At 36.7% G+C, this 25,389-nt stretch overlaps 1 protein-coding gene across 4 annotated transcripts in view; it reads right to left on the bottom strand.

Moving 5' to 3' along the window:
* GALNT1 (polypeptide N-acetylgalactosaminyltransferase 1) overlaps positions 1 to 25,389 on the bottom strand; it is a 127,718-nt gene that overhangs the window by 22,554 nt on the left and 79,775 nt on the right. For all 4 annotated transcript variants that reach the window (XM_063077070.1, XM_063077072.1, XM_063077073.1 and 1 more), the window contains 4 exons: positions 13,756 to 13,922; positions 8,234 to 8,441; positions 4,119 to 4,289; positions 1,475 to 1,592 (listed from right to left, as the gene is read on the bottom strand). In XM_063077070.1, coding sequence (XP_062933140.1) covers positions 1,475 to 1,592; positions 4,119 to 4,289; positions 8,234 to 8,441; positions 13,756 to 13,922 — 664 coding nt within the window. The remainder of the gene's footprint in view (positions 1 to 1,474; positions 1,593 to 4,118; positions 4,290 to 8,233; positions 8,442 to 13,755; positions 13,923 to 25,389) is intronic.

Raw genomic sequence — 25,389 nt, 5'->3', positions numbered from 1 at the left:
TTTTAAAAAAACTGATGAAATTTATTGAGCTTCACAGTTGGAATTTCACAGAATCAAGGGCATACAGTGAGGCTCCTACTAGATGGTTACAAAGTCAGTGCTTCCTTAGGAGCAAATGGTTCTCTAATTTTTAGTTCTAATCAAATCAAAAGTTGAAGATTAAAATATAGAAAAAGATATGTTAAAGGCTAAATACAGAAAAGACATGAGATCTAGAGCAGTATTTCTCTAAATGCAGGCCATGACTCATGAGAGGATCATAAATTCAAACTGATGAGTAGTAACCAGCATTTGTTAATAAGGACATACCGCTTCATGAAATGTTTAAATTTTGTGTTGTGCATGTATATATGTATAACATATTTATTATTGTGGTTCATGGTTTAAAAAAGAAAGACAAAAAACTGACCATGAAGTATGCAGCTGTATTCTTATCTGTTCCCTCTCTAAACCTGTGTTATAGTTTGTACATTAAACAGAACCTAAGAATCTAAACTGGATCCATCATGAATTCTTCAGTGACATAGTGATAGCATGTTTTGTTTTCTTTGTTAGAAAAATGAAAACAAAAGAGACAAAAGGAAGATCAAGTACGGGCTCACATCCTTAACCTGATGAAATCCTTCTTTCAAAATACATTTTCTCTCTAAGTCAAAGATCTCATAACTATTTGCAGCTGAAGTCACGTTTTGAAAATTGTGATTTTGTTAAATATTTGGTGTGCCTACCTTCAATTTTTCCCATGATAATAAAGTGTTCGAGCTGGATAGAATCTCGAAGATGACCTAGAGTCCAATCTTCTCCTTTACAAGAGGGCAAAGCAATTCACTGGGAAAATGTGAGCTCACTGGTTCAGATTACAGTACACTTCAGTATGGTTTCCTCTATAAGGTATGTGTCTAAAGTTTGTCATTTAAATAATATATTGATTTTAGTGAACATGAAATGTAAAGATTTTTATATAAGGTCAACTGGGCTAAATTAATTCAGAGCCATTTCCAAATTCTTTTACCTTTTTCTTTTTATTGAAAAATATAAAACTGGTAAAGTGACCAGGTTTTATATCAGAGAATGATTTTCACACCAGGAAAAAAAAAAAGCATACTAGAGAATGTAAATTATGTTTTTGGCAGTTAAGTACTAAAGTAGCATATACAAACTACATGTTATTTTTTATTTTATTTTATTTTATTTTTTAAAGCGTGAACTATTTCTTTGAAAATAATAGAAATTTAAAACAACAGGGAATCTTGTGAAGTTTTAAAGCTGGACTATTAATTGAATTATTTACTTAAATAGTTTATAATGAACCTTTACTAGTATCACCAAACCTTTATGAACCAAAGGCTCTGAAGTCCTATCAAACTCATATTAAATTCAATTTTTATTTTTTATTTAGAGATAACATGAATAATCAAAGTGTATCTACATTTGAATTTAAATATAAGTTTTATTTTATTTAGAGGAAACTTACCCTGAAGGAAATTTCTAGGTTTTCTCCTCCCCAAATATCCATTCCAGCATCATATGTTCCAATTTCCTGAAAGTAATCTCTGTCTATTGAAAAAAGGCCTCCTGCCATTGTAGGTGTTCTGAAATTAAATCATAATACTATACCATTAATTTTAATAATTTAAAATTTACAATCAGCTTTTTTTTGTTTTTGATTTTAAAAGTACTTTTATAACTATTCATAACTACAGAATAAATGCTTATTCTCACACTCTTCAGAACTTTCATAGCCTGCCCACCCTTGCTTTCTGTGTTTTTATGCTATGTTATTTGGTCTTCAGACAAGACCTGCACCATGTTCATGCTAACTGCTGGGCCCACCCTGTCACAGCTCCTGCCCAGATATCCCTCTCTGCCACACTAAGGATGCATCCTGTCTTTAGTATGTTTCTTGGTCCTCAGATCCTGACTGAGTTTCTACCTTGAACTCCCTATTGAAGCTATTCCTCATAATCCCCTCCATCTGACTGTGTGTACCCACTCCAAAGTTCCTAACAATGATAAAGGCACAGTTGCCTATATTAACCAACTAGACTCAGGTTAGAATTAATACGCCAGGTTCTAAAGGGTGGCAGATACTGTAAAGACATAAGGTTAAACACTATAAAAAAAATAAGGTCCTATACCTAACAGAAACTTCTAAGGAAAGGAGGAGATAGAAGTACAGAATAAAATCAATATACTCCTCCTAAGGAAATCATAATTCTGACCAAGTATGGTATATATTCCACAAAAGAGGAGCCCAACTCATCAAAACATGGCCCAAGTATGCACAGGGGGTGGGAATAGTAGAATTAAGCAAAGAAATGATAATGAAGGAGGATTTAAATAAATGAATATCAGTCAACCATTTGATTGAGGGATGAGTATGGAGAAAAAATAACATTCAAACAGGAGAAAATATTAAGTTCCAGGGACCAAAGACACAATAAAGACCATATTTTAAGGAGAACTGTAACCCTAAAATGTACTCATTTCCATTCCCTGGTGAGGGTGGCAACATTCGCTTTTCCAGTGGAAACAGTTGTTTTCAAAAATGGTTTGGACTTACTTTGCTTTTAGAAGACAAAAAGAATTAGAAAAGGCTAATAGGAATCAAAGGAAACAGGCCAACGTTCAGAGTTATTTAGTACCGGGTTTCTTGACCTGGGTGTCCTGTATGATAAATCTTCTGCATGTTCATGTGCATTTCCCCTCATTAGAGAAGACTCATAGCTTTTATCAGATTTTCAAAGACATACATCATCTTCGAAATGTTTAAGAATCCCTGGTTTAGACAGTGAATTGAACCAACAGCTAAGGAGAGGAGAAGTTCTTTGCACTGGTAAGCACTCAGGCTGGCTAGGGAAAGAGCATAGAATTAATGAAAAATCTCTTCAACTTTGCCAGACTGGACTTGAATCCAAGGGAAAGCACACCTGAGAAGCCCCAAATAGGAGAAAGCTGAAGCCTGGTTTTGAAGGAACTCTGCTACAAAAGCAGCAGGTTAATGCAATAAATCCTAGGATGGCTCAGAAAGCTCAAAGCCCTCAATTTCATGTTCTGAATAGCATGAAAATTTTTATCCCTTTATTAAAAAAATCTATATGTTACCAAGCATAAATCAAAAGAAAAATCAGAAAATGCATTAATGGAAATGCTTTTTTATACTTTGTGTCAAATCTACTTATGTTTATATTTGAAATAAGCTTCTAACAACCTTACCAGTCAGTAACCATCCAGATGGTACAAGTCTGAATTTAAAATCTTACATTATGGTGCAAGGACCCAGTTCTAGGTAATATTTTCATATACTGACACAATTAATTAAGGGACAGTTTGATTTAAGCTAAATCTTATCCTTAACAACTGAATTAAGGCACAGATCTGACTTACACACTTGCAAAATGTTCATATAGAAATTAAAGAACATATGCATGTCATTATCATTTCTCATGTGCACTAAATTTACAGGAATAAAAAATTTTAATTTTATCAATTAATTGAAGGAAGAACCTTTCGCTAAATACTAACATATGCAAAAGATAACTACATATGAGGTACACAAACGCTTCATGTTTCTCAAAATATACTTAAAATCCTTTTTTTGATTTTAAGGAATAAAGTTTATTGAATACAAACAACTGACAACAAATTTCTACAGGGTAATCAAATTGAGTCATCTTATTTGTATATGACATTCTTCCAGATAAATAGGGAGATACGGCTATTGATTGATGAGAAAGAGAAGGTAACAAAAAGACAACAGGACAAACATTTTTCTTAAAAGAATTGCTCATTTTTCAGTACTGATACATAATGACTTTTCTTCTCTAAGGGTATCTGGCATATGTTCTCTGTTGTGCCTTAAATTAATTGCTTTGATATTTCTCTTCCAGGGCGTGAAGACTGGTGGTAAACATTTTGCTGCGTTGGTCTACTTCCTCAAGAACTAACTTAAGCACTATGGGTTTGGTGGGCTTGCCCAGTTGTGGGCAGGGGCGGGGCTGTCCTGTGCCCCCATCTAAGGACCCTGGGCAGCTACAATCCTTTTGATATGATTTCCAAAGCTTCATAATCCTCTGCCAGTTAACACTTTAGGGGAAATGTCTGACTAGACTACTTACCTGACAGGAAGTGTCCGATCACCTTTCCTTCTGTCCATTTCTCTTTGGGGAACAGGATACCAGCGAAAATTGAGCTTCCAGTTGAATCCACCATAGGTCATATCAGAGCCTGCCATGTACTCAAAAGTATCATCGCTGATCACATCAATGATAGGACAGACCACTGTTCTTCTAAAATCATAAAAGCAAATTAAAAAAATTTTCAAAATGTTCCTGTTTGATGCCTACCATAACAACTCTATATAACAACTGTATACTGTTTTTTTAAAAAAATAAAAATACATTCCATAATGTTAAAGACAATGGTAAGAAAATTTCCTACTATATCCTACACTAAACTAGCTTCATAATTATTTTATGGTTGATAACATAAAAATATTTGCCACATATAAAAATATTTAAAATATTTCTGTTTTCAAAATTAACACTTTTATTGACTACATATTTAATCATATTAAAGTAGTAATTTTCTTAATAAACAACTCTCACACATTTGTATTCTTTACAGTTTTTGCTATTAAGATACTAAGTGAACATGTTCACTTAGTTTGATTTTGTTTTAAGATTAACCCTCTAGCAGTGAGATTACTGAATTAAAGGCACTAGTCTTTACTGCTTTCCAGAAAAAAGATGTTACATATACATATATGTATTTCTCCCTACAGCTTCCCCATAATGCTATCAAAAATGTTATTTTCTTACATTTTTTCTAATAACATTAAAAATAAAATCTCAGGATTTTTACCATTTGTATTTTCTAGTTATTAGAAAGGGAATTTTTCCTGCAGATTTGTATTTCTTCACACAAACTGTCTGACCATATATTTAAGAATTTTCTAATTAGCATTGTGATTTTTTTTTTTTAATAAATCTTAAAAAACTCACAAATGACCTCAGCCCTTTCTAAAGGAAAGATGCCCTACTCACAGCCTTTGGTAGCCATATTTTATAGTATGTGATATCCTACCCATTCAATTGGTATCTTATTTAAGAAATCTTTCCCTACCCCAAGATCATGAAGATATTCTCCTATATTGTCTTAAAAAAAGAAGTACATTTTTGCTTTTCACATTTAAGTCTTTAATTCTCAAGGAATTGATTTTGGTTATGATATGCAGTAAGTATCCAACTTCACTTACTTTCCTTATGGATAACCAATTGTTCCAGCACTATTTAATGGTCCCTTTTCCTCTGTTGTAATTATCAGTGCCTGCTCTGCCATAAATCTGTCTAAATCAAGTTTGCATATAAAAATGAGTTAGTTGATTTCTAGATGCTACTCTGTTTCATTAGTCTATTTGTGAATTCCTGCATCAATATATCACTGCCATAATTAACAGAGCTTTAAAAGAAGTCTTGATGTCTGGTAGAGCAAGCCTCCTTATACCTGGCTCTTCTTCAGAAACATCTTAACTATTTTCGTTCTTTCTGCATTTCCATATCAATGTTAAGTATCAGCCTGTCCAGTTTCTCAAAGAAAATTCTGTTGAGTTTTCAGCTGGAAACACATTAAACTTACAGATCAATTTGGGGAGAATTCATATTTTTATGATATTGACTTTTCTATCCATCATCATCCTTTTCTCTGCTTAGGTTATTTTTCAGTGACTTCCAATAAATTTATATTTCATACATCTTTTGATAAATGTATTCCTAAGTACAGTCTATGATTTCCATTGCTATTTTATGTATCTATATACACACACGCACACACATATATACTGTTTTTCTTTTTGGCAGCTAGCCAGGGGAATCTGAACCCTTGACAATACCACACTAACCAAACTGGGCTAACTAGCCACCCTTCCACTGCTGTTATAAATGGTATTTTTTTCTTTTTCCATTATATTTTCTAATGATTCCTTGCTAATATATTGAATTGATTTTTCTGTAGTGATCCCTTGTTTGGCAAGACTACAAAATTCTTATTATTCCTATTATTCTGTGTATGGATTATGGATTATTTTTCTTCACAGGCAAGTATATCATTTGCAATTGACAACACTTTCCCCCCTTTCTGATAAATACTCTTCAATTATTTCTTATATTACTGCACAACATAAGACTTCTAATAATGGTGGTGATTCAGGGCATTCTTATTTGGCTCCATATCTTTTTAAAAAGTGCTTTCAACATTTCTCCATTAATATGTTGTTTGCTTGCTAAGGTTTTTTTTTAAGCTATCCTTTCTTGGATTAGTAAATTTCCATTCTATAATGGTTTGCTAAATATCTTCCAATCATAAATGGATATTAAATTTTAGGGGCTGGCTGGTTAGCTTAGTTGGTTAGAGCACAGCCTTAAAGCACCATGATCATGGGTTCGCATCCCTGCATTGCCCAGCTGCCAATAAAAAAAACCAAAACAAAAATTTTAGTGAATACTTTTTCCTGTATCTACAGAAGTGATCACAGGTTTTTAATAAGTTTGTAATCATAGTTTTAAAATTTTAATGGAGTGTATTACATGAATTGGTTTGTAATATTAAGCTAATTCAATAAGTCATGATATGTTTTATATATATGTATATATAAATACATATTGCTGCATTCAGTTTGCTGGTATTGTGAGATTTTTGTGCCAGTGTTCATGAATGGGTTTGGGCTATAATTTTCCTTGCAGTTCTTTTCTGGTTTTTGTATTATGGTTATAGTAGCCTTATAAAAAGAGTTTGCTTATTTCCCTCTTTTTCTATATTCTGTTTATACATTCTTAGGGGAGATTTGTTTCCCCTCTTCTACCCCATAGCAAGGCTGAGACAGGCAAGTTTTCTTTGATGTGCTGGGATTTATTCTCACTTACACTGAGGTATAGAGTTCAAGATCTTGGCTTTATACAGGTGTTTGCTATTTATCTTCTGATCTTAGTTAGGGCCTAGGCTTTGTCTCTTATCCTCCCATCTTGTTTGTCTATCAGAACAGAAGCTTGGTGTCTGCAAAGTTCAGCAGAAACCCTACAAGTGAAAGCTTTAGCGTTTAGACTGCTCATTTGCTCTCACTTTGTTTGAGATCTGCAAATTTCTTACTTTTGTGCCAATTCAATGATGCATTTAAAAATCTGTTTTGTATTTTATCTAACATTTTAGCTTTTTCAGTTAGATAAGTTATTCAGGATATCTAATCCACCATACAGCCCAAACTGGAAGTCACTATGATTACTGTCTCAGACAATTCCCTTCCATATTTCTGTCGTCACCTCACATTGCTTTCTTTCTATGGGTTCAGGCTCCTGTTTCTAAAGGTTATGTGTTATCTTTATGCAAGCAAGTATTTCCTAAATCAGTTGTCTACTATTTATAAAAAACAATTTACAGAGATATTATATTCCTTTGATTCTTCAGGGCAACATTCTCTTTCCTAAAGCTTTTCTATTTTCTCATCTGCTCAATGCTGGTTTTTCCTATTTATTAATCTTTGAAAGAGATGTTTACTAACAAACAGAATAGATGCAGTGGGTTTAGCTGCCCCTGTGCTCCATTGACTAGTAAAAGTTTACTCCACTAAAATCTAAACCTTAATGTTAAGTTGACAAAGAAGTAGAAATTCAACTTATATAGGTGTAGCAGACTGAATTTACATTTTCTCCTGATATACAAGAACTAAGCTAGGGCCAAGCAATAGGTAATTCTTTGAAAACGAGTAACATGAAAGACTACAACCATAGATGTCCATTGCGGCAATGCTCTTTCTGTATTATTTAAGATCATAGTGTTTTCCACATACAATTAAGCATTTCAGGGCACAATGTACTTCTCTCCACCCTCTTCTGCTTGCTGTGCTATGAGATGCGAGCTACAGTCTCAGTTAAGGATGTAGATAAGAGATGAGATGACCTGCCTGCCCCAGTATTAGCCTCAGAGGGCAGGGACAAGTAAAGGGTTTTATTCTACCTTCACTGAGTTCACTGTCTATCTGTTCTGCTCCTGTTTGGTGAACAGAGCATACGGTATACATTCCAACAACATACTTCCTACTCCACCCCCATTAACAAGATGGTTTATAAACATTCCTGACAGACTTTAGAATAAGGTCTTCTTCATATTTTGATAGAGTGCTCTTCATGGGTTTTTTAAAGGAAATGTACTGAAAATAAACTTAGAGACTCTAGAAAATTACCTGTCATGTTTGATCCTGGCTAAGAGAGGCTCCAGCCACCCCACTGTGCACTCACAATGAGCATCCAAGAAGGTGATCACTTGACCTTTAGACACAGCAGCTCCTTTTAATCTAGCTCTGATCAATCCAGAACGTTGTTCCATTCGAATTACATGAACTGGTACTTTTAGTTTTTTCACGTAACTTTCTAGAGGTCTTTTCAAAAAGTCTGAAAAATTAACAAAACAAAAAACATGAAAACTGTGACCTGGAGCTATCTAAATGTAAAGCAATTCTGATTTGCAATATTCATTCGACACATATTTACTGAGCACTCTTAGCTAGGATCCTTGACTCAAACTCACTTCGCTAAAGGAAACCATTTTATTTCATGAGAGCATGGACTAGAGCTGCCTCTACCTTATTATATATGGAATTAGGAGAGGACCTTTGGGCTCAGGCTTAACCAAGAACAGGCATGTTACCACATTTCTCTAAGTAACTCTATCAGGCTCAAGTCTTTTTCTAATCATGCTTAAGGAGCAGCAATAGAAAGAAAGTAGTTCATGAGCATTAAATCCAGACCTCAACAGAGAGAAGGAACAGAACATGGCACAGCTGTTAAGTGTTCAAAAAACGGTGGGATTTCTTCAAAGGCAGAAATGAACTGTCTTATTGATTACCACAGTCTTTGACACAGTTCTTTTGTGAGAAGGTAGGAAGTGAGGTCAAGCTCAAGAGAAATGCTGGACTGTAACTACAAGGCCAAATAGAGATCCTTAACAGACAAGTAGGTCTAAGGGAAAAATGTTTTTAAGGGGGTAGGGTAATTGAAGAGGAAAAGAGAAAAAGAAAAAAGGGGAAAGGAAGAATACGTGGTTGTATGCAATCAATAGCCATCCTGGAGAGTTCAGGTAAGAGATTACGCCCTTAAGGCAAAGATGTCCTACCTCCAAAGTTCATAACTGACTTTAAGAAGCAGAACAGGCACAGGCACGGCTTCCTCAAAGCAAAGAGAAAGGATTTTCAGATCAGGTTAGTTTGTAGAATTTATGCCAGAGAAGCTACTGACAGTGATATGGCCAAATGTCTCTCCAACTAGTCCCTATACAGTAGGTTTGAGGATAATTTCTCAAAGGAAATACTTGAGATGGAACTACTGGGACTCCTATGACTAGCTTTATCTCATGGAATTCTAGTAATGGGAAGGTCACAGAAATCAGGGAATTAAGGGGCTTTTTAAATATTAAAAATAGGGATCCAAAGGGCTTCCTATATAGTGGGGTGGGAAAGACAAATGGGAGTGAAATGATTCTTGCCTGTTTGACTGGTAAGATCAGAATGACCCAATAATGAAGTGATGAGAGACATGAAAACTGTGAAAGAAAAGTCTTATGTGTCCCACTATACCAGAATACTGATCATTTCCATTTCTGCTAGTGTATTTCCTAATATTTGGGCTAAAAAGAGGATCTGAAAAATATCACTGTGACTTTATGAACCAAGTCAGAAAGATCTAACTTGATTCTGAGTAAAAAGATGAAGGCAATGCCAATCCCAGAGAAATGCAATATTGTCCAGGAGTAGATAACATTTTTCATTTTTTGGTTTTTTTTGGTGGCTGGCCAGTAAAGGGATCCAAACCCTTTGACCTTGGTGTTGTAACATCATACTCTAACCAACTGAGCCAACTGGCCAGCCTAACATTTTATGTCAGTTTTGCACAATGCTAGGCTCATTACATATTTTATCTCATTTAATCCTCACAATGACCCTATGAGGCTAAGTGTTATTATGCCTACTTTAGAAATGAAACTCTAAGGCTCAGAATATTATATACATTTGATCAAGGTGACAACAGTTTGTTAAGATTCAAACCCAAGTCTGCCTTATTTTAAAGCCCATCTTTTTATCCACAACAAGAAAATGCTAACAAGGAACTCTAAAAAGAATAATTTGGGACTGTGGAAGCACGTGATCTGACACAAATTTAAAATACTTTATGTCCAGAATTAGATAGAATCTCATATGGTAGGGTATGAGATATTATATTCTAGAACTTTAGATCAATGAAGGTTGGGCATGTCATAAACAATGTGTCTCCCAAGAAATTTTTCAAAAAATATTAGATAGTTTAAAATGTTTCTAAGAACCAAAATAATTTAATCCTGAAGTCCCACATCTTTGAAAGTTATAATACTCTATCTTGTCTATGAACAGAATGAAAAATGCACGATTCTGTCATGTGGTAACTTAAAAACATTGCCATTCCACAAATTTTACTGGCATTTTTGTGGCTTTCATGAAACAAGGCTAAGAAACAGGTGTCTTCCTATCAGCTGATATAGAAATGTGGATTCAGGGATGGGTGGGAGACTAGTAACTGTCTATTCAAGTATCTTTTTACAAAAATTAAATTATGAGAAGTTAAGTGATTATGGTTAGAAGCTACTATTTCATCAAAAAACAAGGGAGAATCTTGGCCTATAAATGGATCCCTAAGCATCTCTCCATCAGAGAGTGTGAGGTTGTCAGAAAGGGTGGATGTTAGAAAAAATTTCACTGTTCACAGCAACATCTGAGAAGTATTAGCCAGAACTCTTGAGTAGTACAAAGATCAAGGAATTTAGAGTCTAATAAATCTGACTCCTAATTCCTACTAAATATAAACCTGTGCTTCCTTTTGTGTAAAATGAGAAAAACAATAGTCATTTCAGATTAGGAACATTATATAAATTCTAAGTCTTAAGATAACCTTCAGAGATGACAATTATATAACTTCTGACATAAACTAGGGATTCATCCAGACTTTGATTTTATTACTGATCCGGTAAATGTAAAGTTGAGTCAGAAGCATCAGAAGTAATGTACATACATTACATACGTAGCAGTTAAGAGGTGAAGCCCTGGTTAAGCAGTTAAGAATTTGGATTCCCCGCTACCATGCTAAGTCTCATTTTCCTCATCAATACAATAGGAATAATTATAGCACCTATTTCATACTTGTTTAGTAAATGGAACTAATCAGCAGATCAACCGTGAAATCAAGTATCCTGAGGCTTTGTGCAGAGTATGCAAGCTACACAACCTAATTAGCAAGTTTACATAGATAAAACATAAATGTGAAGATGAAATAACTGGTAGATTATTCTTTCATTCATTTGTTAAATAAATTCTAGATTATTTTTTATGTAAGTATGAGAATGGGGTAGGCAGGGAATGGTTCAAGATATGACTGGAGATGCTGAGTGGGACCAGTTCATGCAAGCCAGAGAGGAGGGGTTTTAATCAGAGAAGTGACATAATCATATCTGCAAATTTAAAAGCTCACTCTGTGTGCAGAATGCTGCTGAACAGATGGGAAGGGGTGAGAGTGTATGTGACGAGACTTAGTTTATTTCACCAGTCCAGGTGAGAAATGATGGTGCCTTGGATGTGCCTCATGAATAGGAAAAAACATACTTAAAGAGTTACATAAAAGTAAAGAGCTAGCTATGGTTTCTAGGCCCAACAATTACCACCTAAACAATGAAGCCAAAGAAAATTACATCAGATAATCTCAATCTGGATAACAAGATTGCAATTTTAACTACAAAAATAATACCTAGTGGTTCCCAGGCATCAGAAATTGTGACCTAGACACAATCTTGAGGCTTTTTCAGGCAGAAAGATAAAGGAGAATCAGACCACTGATTAGGGACTCAGGGACACTGCCTAGTCACCAAGAGCCTCAAGTGGAGCAGTGAAACAGAATCTGCCCCACCAGTTTTCTCTCACAGATTTATACAGGATGGGGTATTAAGTATGGCCTGCATTAGGAAGGGGAAAGAGAGAACTGTTATATGGGAGTTTCTCTGTTGTTTTAAAGTTGTGCATATATTCACCTCTCTATTTAGGCGATATCCTACAAAAACTTACTATTCTATACGGGCTTCTTAGGCCCTTACAGAATAAGAGAGAAATCAAAGGAAGAAATAAAAAAAACCTCATTTTATCAGAAGAAAAATATCTATACCTGAAGAATATTTAATTTGGCAAATATCAATATGTAAGTAAACCAAGCACAAGTCATTCGCAGGATGTTTGTATACACTGCTCCTTAAATTAATGTTAATTTTCTTAAAGTGGGATTAGCACCTAGCAAACAAATTGTCCATATGAGGTTTATACTTCTATTGTCAGCAGTAACTATTTCTTTCTATTAAGTATGGTATTCTTGATTTATAACAATTATCACTCATTTTGACATTTAATTACGTTATGTGTCATTCTATTTAAATGTCTTGTGTGATTACAAGCTGTCTCTAATTAGATTAAGGAGATAAAATATAAGGTACTTGAGAAGATAGGACTGTATCTTATTCTCCATTTGGACCTGTACAGACTGGCAAAGTAATAAGATTTAAATTGTTACTAAGGCATAAATTACTCCCAATAATTAATATATAATACGATTAATTACTGATAAATGCACATATTTAGTATGGGCACAGGAAGAAGGTATAATACTTGAAGCCATTTTAACAGGTGCAATGAGAGAATAGGCAAGAAAGCTGAAGATGGTAACAAAAGAGGCTGAAACGATGGGTCTTAAATTTAGGCTGGTCAAGGAAGGAAGGAAAAGCTATCTTCTGTAGCTCCCTCCAAATTTTTCTTATGTGACCATAGGAACACTGAGGAAACAAAGACACTGATGAGTCTTAAACAGATGTGCTGTGGAAATAAAAAGATTGGGAAATGGTGGGTATCTGAGTTAAACAAATTTCTTTACTGATGGACTAAGCAGAGCCCTTTCTATACTACTCTGCAGTGTGAAATCTCCAAGGATTCAGAATAAATAATGTTGGCCACAGCCACCTTTTATTAATACCCTTTCCCAAAAGAATGTTTCATGAAACAGTCTGGGAGATTCTAAACCTGGGAAAAATTCTGAGATTCTTCCAAGGATATTTGGGCAAGAGTCACTGTAGAGATTTATTATGAGATGAGAGTTGTATTCTGTATCACCTTTTCATCCTTCCTAATACTTTTATGCACCTAGCTATACATTATACCTAAAACTTAGAAATGGAGAAAATAGGGAAAGCTAAGAAGAATCTGGAAAGCTAATGCTCACCCACCTAAGGTTCCATTTTGCTATCAAAGACGCTTCCAACTGTATATGGAACTAAATTTCTCCATTCATAACTGTAAGTAGGATGTGGTCTCTTTGCATTGACTCGGGGCTGCAGCTTCCCCCACAGAAAATCCTAACAAAATTATGTGGGTTTTTTCACTGTCCTGCATATATGTTTATATTGAATGGGATTATTTCTTATTAAGACAAGATAAGATATGACAATTTAAATGCTAATTAAGGTAATATTTTAAGTTTCATAAGGGTGTACTTTTTTGCATGTGAATAAGTCCAAATGCCACAAATATTTTTAGGATAAATTACAAGTCTGTATGAAATTATTAGGTTAAAAATTATAGCAACTAGTTTTTTAACTGTGAGTGACAAAAGGGGTAGCATATTATTGGCATGAATATTTAAAATTTACCTCTTTCACTGGCATCATCTACTAGAACAATTTCTTCTATCATGTGTCTTGGTGAGCGATTAATGACACTATGGACAGTTCGCAGAAGTGTGCTCCAAGCCTCATTGTGGAAAACAATCACCACACTTGTTGTTGGAAGATTATCTGGATACACCTTTGTTTTACACCTAGAGACAAAGCAAATGCCTTTATAAAATGTGACTGTTAAGACAGCATAATAAATGACTCTGGACTGGAAGGGGTGGTAGAACAATAAGAATAGTCTGCTCTGGTGGTGGGTCTCTCGATACCTTTTCATTTGTTTAAGTCTTAGTTAATATTGCATGTTTAATAAATAGTACCCATTTAAAGTTATGTATTTAGATTAAAATTATTTGAAAGACGTCAATTGTATCCTTAAAATTAGGTACCTCTTCCTGATGAAATGTTTTCAGTTGATTCATTTTAATGGGTAACCAACTAAGTTTATATTATCAATCAATCCCAAATTGAGTATATTTCAAGAATCCAATTAGACAAAAGAATCAGAACCACTAGAGTTTGCACAGTTTAATAATCTAAACAAAAATATACCTTCCACAGAAGAAGAGAAGTAATATTTACTGAGTACCTATTACGTACCGGGCTCTTAAGCTTCCTGGTAATTCTATAAAATAGACACGTGGAGCCACATTTCACAGATGAGAAACTGAGGACAGAGCCAGCAAGGAAGCAGCAGGGCCTGACTGAAGACCCCAAAGCCCATGTTCTGCTGACCAAACTTTTAAAGCTGCCACTTCCATAATAAAATATCAACATGTATCTTGTTTAGTAAAGACTACTGATGCTTGAATATGCAATCATCGGAAAGACCACACACCCAAAATATATGCACACAAAATCAATGTATTAATTGTATGTTCCTAGCACTCTTTTAGGCAATATGGTCTATTCTTTCAGTCCTGTTAGCTAGATAAAACTGGTGCCAACCAGCCTAAAGACAGCCCCGAACACCATATTTCCAAATGTTGAAATCCCTAAAGATCAAAAACTTTAAGATCAAAATCCCTAAAGTCTAAAATCCCAATCCTGAAAAGACTAAAGTCCTAAATGTTGAAATCAATACCAGTATTGTTTCTGTCACATTTGTGGTCTGCATATACATCTGTTTGTTACACAAAACAACTCAGAAGCATGGCATGAAAAATGGGAACATTTAAAAGGAAATGCTCATGTCAAATCATAGAAGAATTTCAAAAAACAGCAGCACCATGTAGAAAATGAATGTTAATCCTACTTATTTAGTAGAATCAGGAAGCAGAAAACAGCCAAGGTGATTATGTAGCTGCTAGCTTACTAAAACAACAAAAAGAATAAAATCAAATGAGATACTGAAGATGATGAGGCAAAATGTACAATGCACAAACAGTACTGTTAGCCACGTTCATGGCTATGAAGCAGAAAAGACGATGACATAAAAATCTGAGACAGCAGGTTCTGCAGAAAAGAAATGATAACCCAGATTTATTTCTTGGATAATATGCTAAAGAATTAAATTCTAAAACTGTGTGGAAGGAAATAAGACTATAAGAACACTGGAGAGACGGGAGTTCTGGTCAGGATGGCGAAATAGATGGTCCCAGCATCACTCTCTCTCCCACAAATCAACCAATTTACAATTATAAAAATGTAACATCAGACAAGCTGGGGCTGCTGGAGCTCAGGGGAAGAGAAGGAGAGGCCTATGGAGTTCATGAAGGTGGGAGAAACCATGATGAGAGAATGAAAAAACTGCTCTGAGTGTTCTGGGCCGCAGCCACTTGAATGCTGGAGCTGCTGAGCACATGGAGCAGGAACTGGCAAAAGCTGCAGCTATGCCCTTCAGATAGAGTTACTTGGAGGCGGCAGGGGAGAGGAGGACCTTGGTGGCCCCCAAGACAGCAAGACCACTAATAGGGCTCCCGTGGACTCACACAGGAGTAAGGAATGAGAACAGCTGAAAAAGGGAGCCACTCAGAGGCTAGTGAGTCAATGCAAGGGACTGGCACAGCGCCCATCCCATGGGAAGTGTTTGGAACACGGGTGGTGGGGGAGACGGGCCCACTGGGAGAACACTGGGACACAGCAAGGACAGCTGATCCACCTCCCAATCAGCACAGGACCACTCAGAGGAGACTGGTTGGGAATTCAGAATTGCATGGGGTGAAGTTTGATGAAAAAACTCAGGCCCTGATCAGAGTTTCTACACAACCCAGCTGCACCAAGTGTCTGGAGAGCTAGAAGTACCTATAAAGTCAATCACCAAACCCTGAGCTGCACAAAAAGCCTTCCCTGGGGAAACAGCAGCAAAGCAACTTAGCTCAACAACACAGCTCAAGTACTGGTTCCCACAGGAAGTTCCCTCATATTAGAAGCAAAGGACAAAAATTAGTTTCAGCCCAGACACACCACCAGCACCTTGGGGCCTGCCAGGGGACATGAGGCATGGATCTGGGAACAGGACCCCTGTCCACAACCACTCACACCGCCAGCACCTCAGGGTCCAGCTGGGAACCCAAGGCTTGGAGCCAGGGACCAGACCCCATTCCCACATCCAGGCACACTGCCAGTGCCTCGGGGCCCATCTGGAGGCCCAGGGCATACAGCCAGGGACCGGATACCCTGCCCAGAACCAGGCACACTGCACCAGTGCCACGGGGCCCACCCAAGGACCTTGTACATGGAGCTGGGGACCAGACCCCCGCCCCCCAACCAGGCACACCACCAGCACCTCGGGGCCCTGCCTGGGGGCCTGGGGCATGGAGCCAGGGACCAGACCCCCCCCCCCGCCCACAACCAGGCACACCGCCAGTACCAAGAAGCATGCCAAAAACATCACCTCCATGTGGGTGGCCCACCACAGCCACCACAATAACTATGGCTTCTGCAAAAGCAGCTAGATGCCACAACCACCACACAAACGGTCCACCACCCACTGGAGTGCATTGACACAAGGAGAGTCACCAGCAGAGATAAACAAAAGAAGAGGATGTCTCTCTCCACAAAGCCCATTGCAGAGTGACAGAAGAAGCATCTACTCTACGATAATATCGGAGGACCTGATCACACCTCTCAGCATTGGACAGATTGTCTAGGCAGCAAATCAACAGAGTAACCATTATTCTTTCAGAAGGAGAGAAGAAATCTAGGGTAATTGGGGAGAGGGCAGTGAGAGGGGGATAAAGGGACTGGAGAAGGGGCATAAAGAATAATTATGATCTGTAACAATATATATGTTGGTAATGTTGATCTGACCAATATATCTCAATGTCGAACCCCAAGAATATGTATAATCAATTTTGATTTTACAATTAAAAAAAAAAAATTGGAAAGAAACAGGATGGAAGAAAAAGAACAACAGCAAATATTAGGATTCAGAAGAACAGATGACAAAAAGAAGATAATTTCCTAAATCAAATGGTTAAACTTATTCATTCAGAGACTCTAACAAATTCATAAAGCATAAGATTCTCTCAAAGCAAATCAGAAAATACAGAGAAAATATGGGAAAATCATAACTAATTTTAGAACAGGTACACCCCCATATCCCCCTACCTGGGAGAGCCATAAAGGACTTAAGAAGAACCAAAGAGTCTTTCAGCATTTTAGCTAAGCTTTTCCAATGGAGAAACCACCTGTCCTCATGTGTGTGTGTGGGTTGGGGAGAGGGAAGGGAAGGAAATACACAGAACACAGAGCTGAGGATGAGCAGAAAGGCCACAGGCAATGTTAGGAAGCAGATTTTTCCCACCCTGTCCCAGCTGAGTTCTTGATCCTCAGTTACGAAAACTAGCCAGGGTAAGTTTATGCTAATTTAAAAGTTACATATAGTTTTAGCAACAGGGTATGGGTTTGGAAAAGAAAGGGAAAAGTCTTATTAACATTTTACTGAAATATGATATACATACAAAAAGTTGACAAATCACAAATGTACAGCAGAATGAATTTCCACAAAGCAAACGCATCAAGTAGTCAGTAACCGGATGAGATGACTCATCACTGCCATAGTAAGTGTGCCCATTATCAATGTATTGCCTCTTTGCTCCAAATATACCTTTCCTTACCTACTGTGATAACTGGCCCCTATGGGCATTTCTCCTTTGCAGCTGACATGATGCATACATAAGCTGTGTTAGTAGAGGGTGTTGGGGGTACACCACAGGAGGAAGAAACTTCCTGGTTCCAGTGAGCTTCCATTTCTTTTTTTCTCCCTCCTACTGTGTGGCTGCCAGTAGACTGTGGTGGACACCCAGAGGCACTCACCCCCATTGAGTTTCAATAGCATCCCCACAGAAAGATTCTAGGCGAGTCTCCCAGGAACCCCAGAAGTCAGCCTCCAAGGTTTGGCTACCTGTACCGTGGAGAAGTGGTTCCTATTTGCCAGTTCTGGCTCTGATATCCTCCCCAAAGGCATACCAAAGTATATTTCCCATTTGTTAGGCCTGCCTACCAGTCCCCCCTCTGGAGGGCACTTCACACCAGGTCTGGTCAAGGGTAATTTTTCCAACATCTAGTGAGCTGCAATCAGACCTTCTCCCTAGAAGTCTGAATCCCAGTTGTAGGGAGGGAGGGCTCCTTTCCAAGGTTTTTCTTTCCTTAGTACTCTCCCTTAACCCTAGGATATCCTTTATATTTGCCTATACCACTTTATAGTTAATCAATATTTACATTACACTTTCTCTGTTGAAATAATTATGTGATTTCTTTCTCCTGCCTGGACACTAATCCATATAGTCTCTCAAACTCCATAGTATACTAGATGAAGGATAAAAGCAATAAGGGCAAATAATGTCATAGTACTACTATGAAAACTGTTTTGACCTTACAGACTCCCTGAAAGCGTCTCAGGGACCCCCAGAAGTCCCAGGATGACACTTCGAGAACTATTGATATAGAGTGTATTCTTTTCTGTCTGAATTATTTTGCTCAACATTATGTTTGTACAATATTTATGCTGTCATACACAATAGTTTCATCGCTGCATACTATTCCAGTAATATGCACGTGCGTGTGCGTGCGCACACACACACATCATAATTTATTTTTCCATTCTGCTATTGATGGACATTAGTACTTTCCAATCTGGGCTATTATGAATAGTGCTGTGATCATCATTCATGTACATACGTTTTGGTGACTATGTGTATGTATTTGTGTATTGTTGAGCAATAGGGTATGTATAAACTCAGTTTTAGTATATACCACGAAATTGTTTTTTGAAGAGGATATAATAGGATCCTCATACTGGCCAAAACAAACAAAAAGATAAAGAGAGTGTAACAATTTACACTCTCAGTCCCAGTGTGTTAAGAGTTCCAGTAGCTCCCATATTCAACAATATTTGGTATTGTGTTATTTTTCATTAAATGACTTTTTTTGGGGGGGAGGTAAAAGGTTCTATGAACTTGAACAGATGCATAGATTCACATTACCACCACCACCATCAGGAAACAGAACAATTCCATCTCCCCAAAGAACGCTCTCCTGCTATCCTTTTAAAGTCACACCCTCCACCCTCCCCCTACACCTAACTCCTGGCAACCAACATTTGTTCTCCATTACTATAGTTTTGTCTTTTCACAAACGTCATATAAATGGAAGTGTACAGTGTATAATCTTTGAGACTCATTCAAGTTGTGTGTATCAATAGTTTATCAACTTTTAATTGTTGAATAGAATTCCACTGTTTGGATATACCATAGTTTATCCATTCACCTGATGAGTTGTCTCCAGTTTGGGGCCATTATGAACAGGGTTGCTATAAACATTCATGTAAAGATTTTTATATAAACATGCTCTCATTTCTCTAAGGTAAATATCCAGGCATGGGCTCACTGGGTTACATGGTAAGTATAGCTTTATTAAAAACTGACACACTCTTTGCCAGAGAGAGACTCTAACATTTTTTGCACTCCCATCAGAAATGTACGAGAGTTCCAACTGTTCTGCCTCTTTGTCAACACTTCATACTGTCAGTAACTTTTTATTTTAGCCATTTAAACAGGTGTATGGTGGTATCTCATTATGGTTTTAACTGGCGTTTTTCCAAGGCTAATGTCTTTTCACGTGTTCATTTGCCATCCATACAGCATTTTGGGTGAAGTGTCAAGTCTTCTGCCTACTCTTTAATCATATTACATTTTTAAAATTGGGTTGTATGTTTAAAGTTCTTTATATATTCTAGATATGTCTTTTGTTGGATATTTGGTTTGCAGATATTTTCTCCCAGTCTGAACCTTGTCATTTCATTCTCTTAACAGTGTATTAAGCAGAGTGAGTTTTAAAATTTGATGAAGTCCAATTTATCAATGATTTTTTTTCTTTTATGAGATGATGCTTGTGGTGTCATGACAACTCTCTTTCTCTAACTCCTGAATATTTTCTCCTAACAGTTATAAATTTTTAAGTTTTAGATTTAGATCTATGGGGCCGGCCCCGTGGCTCACTCGGGAGAGTGCGGCACTGGTAGCGCTGAGGCCATGGGTTCGGATCCTATATAGGGATGGCGGGTGCGCTCACTGGCTGAACGTGGTGCAAACCACACCATACCAAGGGTTGCGACCCCCTTACCAGTTAGATTTAGATCTATGATCCAATTTGAGTTAATTTTTATATAACACGTAACATTAAGGTAGAGATTCATGTTTTTGCACATGGCTGTCTAATAGTTGCAACACCATTTGTTGAAAAGATAATTCTTTCTCTATTGAATGGATTTTGTAACTTAGTCAAAAATCAAACAGAAATGGCTAGGAGATCAAATGTCCTCATCACAAAGAAATGATAAAGTTTTATGATGATGAATAAGTAGTCTTATTTGATCATCACATATTGTATATATGTACTGAAATATAACTCTGTACCCCTTAAATATGTATAATTGATATTTTTCAATCAAAAAATAAATTCTTTTAAAAAATCAAATAGCTATATTGGTGTGGGTCTATTCCACTAATCTATATATCTATCTCATTGCCAATGTCACACTTTCTCAATTACTGTAGCTTTACAATGTCTTTTTTTTATTGTAACATAGTTGACTGTACATATGTGTGGGGTACAGAGTTGAATATCATTACCTATGTGCATTATGTGATGCTCAAATCAGGATAATTAATACATTCAACATTATATAATGTAATCGTTTTTTGTGGCCCTACAGTAAGTCTTTAAGTTGGGTACTATATTTCCTCTAACTTTATCCTTCTTTTTCACAATTATTTTAGGCATTCTACTTCCTTTGCCTTTCCAAATACATTTTTAAACCCTCACTGCTATTCTGAATGGGACTGCATTAAATCTATACATCTATTGGGGGAGAACTGCTATCTTTTATATTCAGTCTCCCACCATAGCTAGAAGGCTGGGATTCTTAGTTTCCTTGCTCAGGAATATGCTTGTGTTTAGGCCAAGGAGTGGGAGACAGAAAAAGCAAAGCAAAGCAATGGCAATTCTACCCATACTCTGGGGACCAGGGTTGCTCCAGTCAGACAGAGAATTACTTTCCCTTACAGTTTTAGTTGCTTGCTGGTCATTGCTCCCACAACTGGGCTGCCTTGGCAATAATGCTGGGGGTTAGGATAATCAAAAAGGAAAAACGAGGGGAAAAAAGAGAAAAATAGCCCCCCCCCCCCAATCTCTAACCCTTTCTTGTTTCCTGGACCAGAAAGAGGTGGCTTCTCTTGAGACTCTTTTCTCTTCATACCCAGTGTGTACTTCTGAGTTTTGGGCTGCCTTCAGCACAATGTTGAACAGAAGTGGTGAGAGCAGACATCCTTTCCTTGCTTCTGATCTTAGGGGAGAAGCTTTCAGTCTTTCACCATTAAGTACGACATGATATTAAAAGCACAAACAATAAAACAAACAGTTGATAAATCTCCACCAAAATTAAAAATTTTTGTGCTTTAACAGGTACTATTAAAGACATAAAAGACAAGCCATGAAGTGGGAGAAAATATTTGCAAGTCATATATCTGATAAAGGATTTGTATCCAGAATACATGCAGAACTCTTACAATTCAATAATGGGAAGACAAATAGTCCAATTTAAAATGAGCAAAAGATTTGAAGAGGCATTTCATCAAAGGTATAAGAAAGGCCAATAAGCACATGAAAAGATCCTCAATATCATTAGGCATTAGGGAAATGCAAATTAAAATCACAATGAGATATGACTTCATATCCAGTGGAATAGCTATAAAAACAAGACAGCCAAAAAGAAGTATTGATGAGGATGTGGAGAAACTAGAACCCTCACACATTGCTGGTGGGAATGTAAATGGTGCAGTCACTTTGGAAAACAGTTTGCCAATTTCTTGTATAGTTAAACATAGAGTTACCATGTGACCCAGCAATTCCATTCCTAGGAACGGAATTTACCCAAGAAAAATGAAAACAAATGTTCTTAGCAACATCTTTCATAATAACCAGAAAACGGAAACAACCCAAATGTCCATCAACTGGTCACAGGAGAAGCAAAGTGTGGCATATCCATACAATGGAATAACACTGGGCGATAAAAAGGAACAAAGAATACATGCTAAAACATGAATGAATCCCAGTGGAAACATTATCCTCAGTGGAAGAATGTAGACACAAAAGACCACACATTATATGATTATGAAATGTCCAGATAGGCAAATCTATACACATTAGTATTTATCTCCATAATTCTAAGCACTATGTCTATCTATATTTTTACTTCCTGATTATTTTTTCTGGTTCTAGATATCATGTATTGACTTCCTACTACAGAATATGAGGATTTATTTCACTCCTACCCCAATCCCAACACATGCACTTCTTAGTCCCTTAGTCTCTCAAAGTAATCATATCATAAGTTTGTTTATAGCATTACTTAATGTTTATTCATACTAGGACTATGTAAATGCTACTCATAGCTGAGTTGTATATTATGAATACTTTTCCCTTTCTGCACAACATTCCCCTTCCACTTATCCTTTTTTTTTTAAATTTTATGTTTAGTTTTCTAGGTATTCTATGTCTTTGCCACTAAATTTTGTTTACTTTTCTGTGTATTTGCCACTAATTTCAAACCCAGAGAGCACATCCTGATAAAGAATGAGTAGAAATGGGCAGGGTTTTCAAACTATACCACCATTACCATAGTTAGCTCATTCTATTGATGGGAGTTATACACTGGAGTGGAATTGAAATTGATGAACGTATCTGGTTTTTAAACAATGAGTGAAAATACAAGTGGTTTCATTTATGTCCCTATGTACAACACTAAGTAAAAGATGGCCTACACAGTTCAGCACTCATTAAAAGTAAATAAAAGGATAGTAAATAAACTCTGAGGCTGGAAATTCACTATGTGGTCTGAGAGTTAGCTTGAGTGCCTGCCTCAGTGACTCAGTGGTGTTTCTGGAAATAAACAGTTGTCCTAACTCTCAGGGCACTGATCTGAAAAGGTCCTGCTGACTGGCTTTTAATTAGATTTCCTGAAACTGCATTAAGAGTTTTAGATGCATTACCCCACTTATACTTATAACAACCCTTAGAGGTATTACTCTCCCAATTTTACAAATGAGGAAATTGAGGCTTTGAGAAATAAAGGAGTGTGGCCAAGGTGGTAGCTATTAAGTGGCAGAACTACAAGTTGAATCCATAACTTATGATAAAACTTGTGCTGTTCATCAATCATCCACATATATGTCAAAGACTACAAAAGAAGAGCCAAAAAAAAAGGAATTCTTAAGAAGTTTCCAAATCCAGGTGAACATGCACGAATAATCCAATCTTCTTCTCCATGTCCCTTTAAGGTATGATTTTCAATATCTCCTTTGTTGCCCAGTAAATTTAGTCTGTCACCAGCACTTACTAACAACAATTCAATATTTCATAAGATGTCTTGCTACCTGCCGGGCAGTGTTTGGCAATGTTACAAAATTTCTCCTCTGTGTACTCCCACTTAGGTAAGATCACCTAAGATCAAACCATAAAAGCAATGGCAAAACACAGTGACTAAGAGCACATGTTTGGTCACTGAGACCTAGTTCAAAGTTCACTTGGGTCACTTACTAACTATACTTTGAACAAATCATTTAATCTCCCTACGTCCGAGTTTCCCCATCTGTAAACTGGGCATACTACTACTACTACTTCTACTTTGCTCCACTGTTTAAATATGATAATGTATATAGTACCTGGTACATAATAAGCACTCAATAAATGGTATCATTATTACTTTCTAAACATCAAAGACTAATTATATAGGATGGGTTTGGAATACTGGATGATTTGGAATTTATCTTAAACTTCCTTCTCAAGATCACACATTACAGTTATTCAGTGATTGTTACTTCTGCTTAACTCTTCTTAACAGAGGGACAATCTTATTCTCTCCTCTAGTTTCCTTCAGGAAATATGCCCTTGGAGACCCTACAAGGCAGAAAGTTTCCTGCCAGACACAGGATGATCTGGACACAGCCAGCCACACCACCAGCCAAGCCCAGGCCTTAGAACAAGCAAGGCTTTTCTGGACTCAAAGAAGGTGGTGAAAAGGCTGCACTCCAGGGGCTGTCCCACACTACTTGTACCTCCACCTCAAGGAACTGGTCTGAAAAGCACATTCTGACCAGCTTTGTCCAGCTTAATGTGGGGATAATTAAATACTAATCTGATATTTCTCACTTTCCACGTCACTGTGAATCTACTTTGGAAATCAGGCAGTGAGTGGTAAAAAAAAAGAGTGGGGATAGAAAAGCCCATTTGGAGTCAGTTTCACCTGAGAATCCTGTAGGATTTAGAACTCACTCCCTGAAAAGAGGCCTTGTCTATATATTAGGAGCCAGGAAGTATTCAAAATACTTTACAAATCCTCATAACAACCCTTGTTATTTCTCTTATTTTACAGATAAGGATTCTGAGGTATAGAAAAGTCAGGTAACTTGTCAAAAATCACATCCACAGTAAATGGGAGAGCCAAACTTGGACAGTGCCACTATCAAGATATTATCAGTACCATGCTCTAACCAACTGAGCTAACTGGCCAGCCACTATCAAGATATTAATGACAAACTCACCTAAAGACCATTCAAAAAGGAACAAAGGGAGAAAAAAATAAGAGTACAGATTAAGAGGCTCTACTGTATACACATAAGTAGTTCTGGAAGAATGGATTAGAGGGAATGGTGAAGCAGTAATATTTGAGATTATGATTAGGAATGTCCCAGAATAATAATATAAACGCTCAGATCAAAAGTACACTATGTGCACTGTGCATGTAAAGATAAATCCACATCTTGACAGACAATTACCAATGCCCAGGTCTTACTAGTAAAGGAATAAAATGTAAGCTTCCAAGCCAAGAGAGGAAAAAACATGAATACTAAAACTTTAGAAAGGAGGGAAAAAACAAGGTAGTAAACAGAAAACAAGACTTATTATTAGAAAGGAGGGAAAAGACAAGGTGGTAAACAGAAAACAAGATTAGGTCAAACTTTACAAAATTGTCATTTTCACAGGTCAAAATGGCTAAATATCAATTTCATATGGTTCAACCTAAAAGAAGACAAACTATATCAATAGTCACAATAAATGTCCATACATCAAACTCATTTATTAAAAAACAGACTGAATTAAAAATATAAA

The sequence above is a fragment of the Cynocephalus volans genome, chromosome 13, assembly GCF_027409185.1.
Source record: "Cynocephalus volans isolate mCynVol1 chromosome 13, mCynVol1.pri, whole genome shotgun sequence".
Classification (NCBI taxonomy): Eukaryota; Metazoa; Chordata; class Mammalia; order Dermoptera; family Cynocephalidae; genus Cynocephalus; species Cynocephalus volans.
Note: the sequence above shows the minus strand (reverse complement) of the source record. Positions and strands in the feature narration are given on the sequence as shown.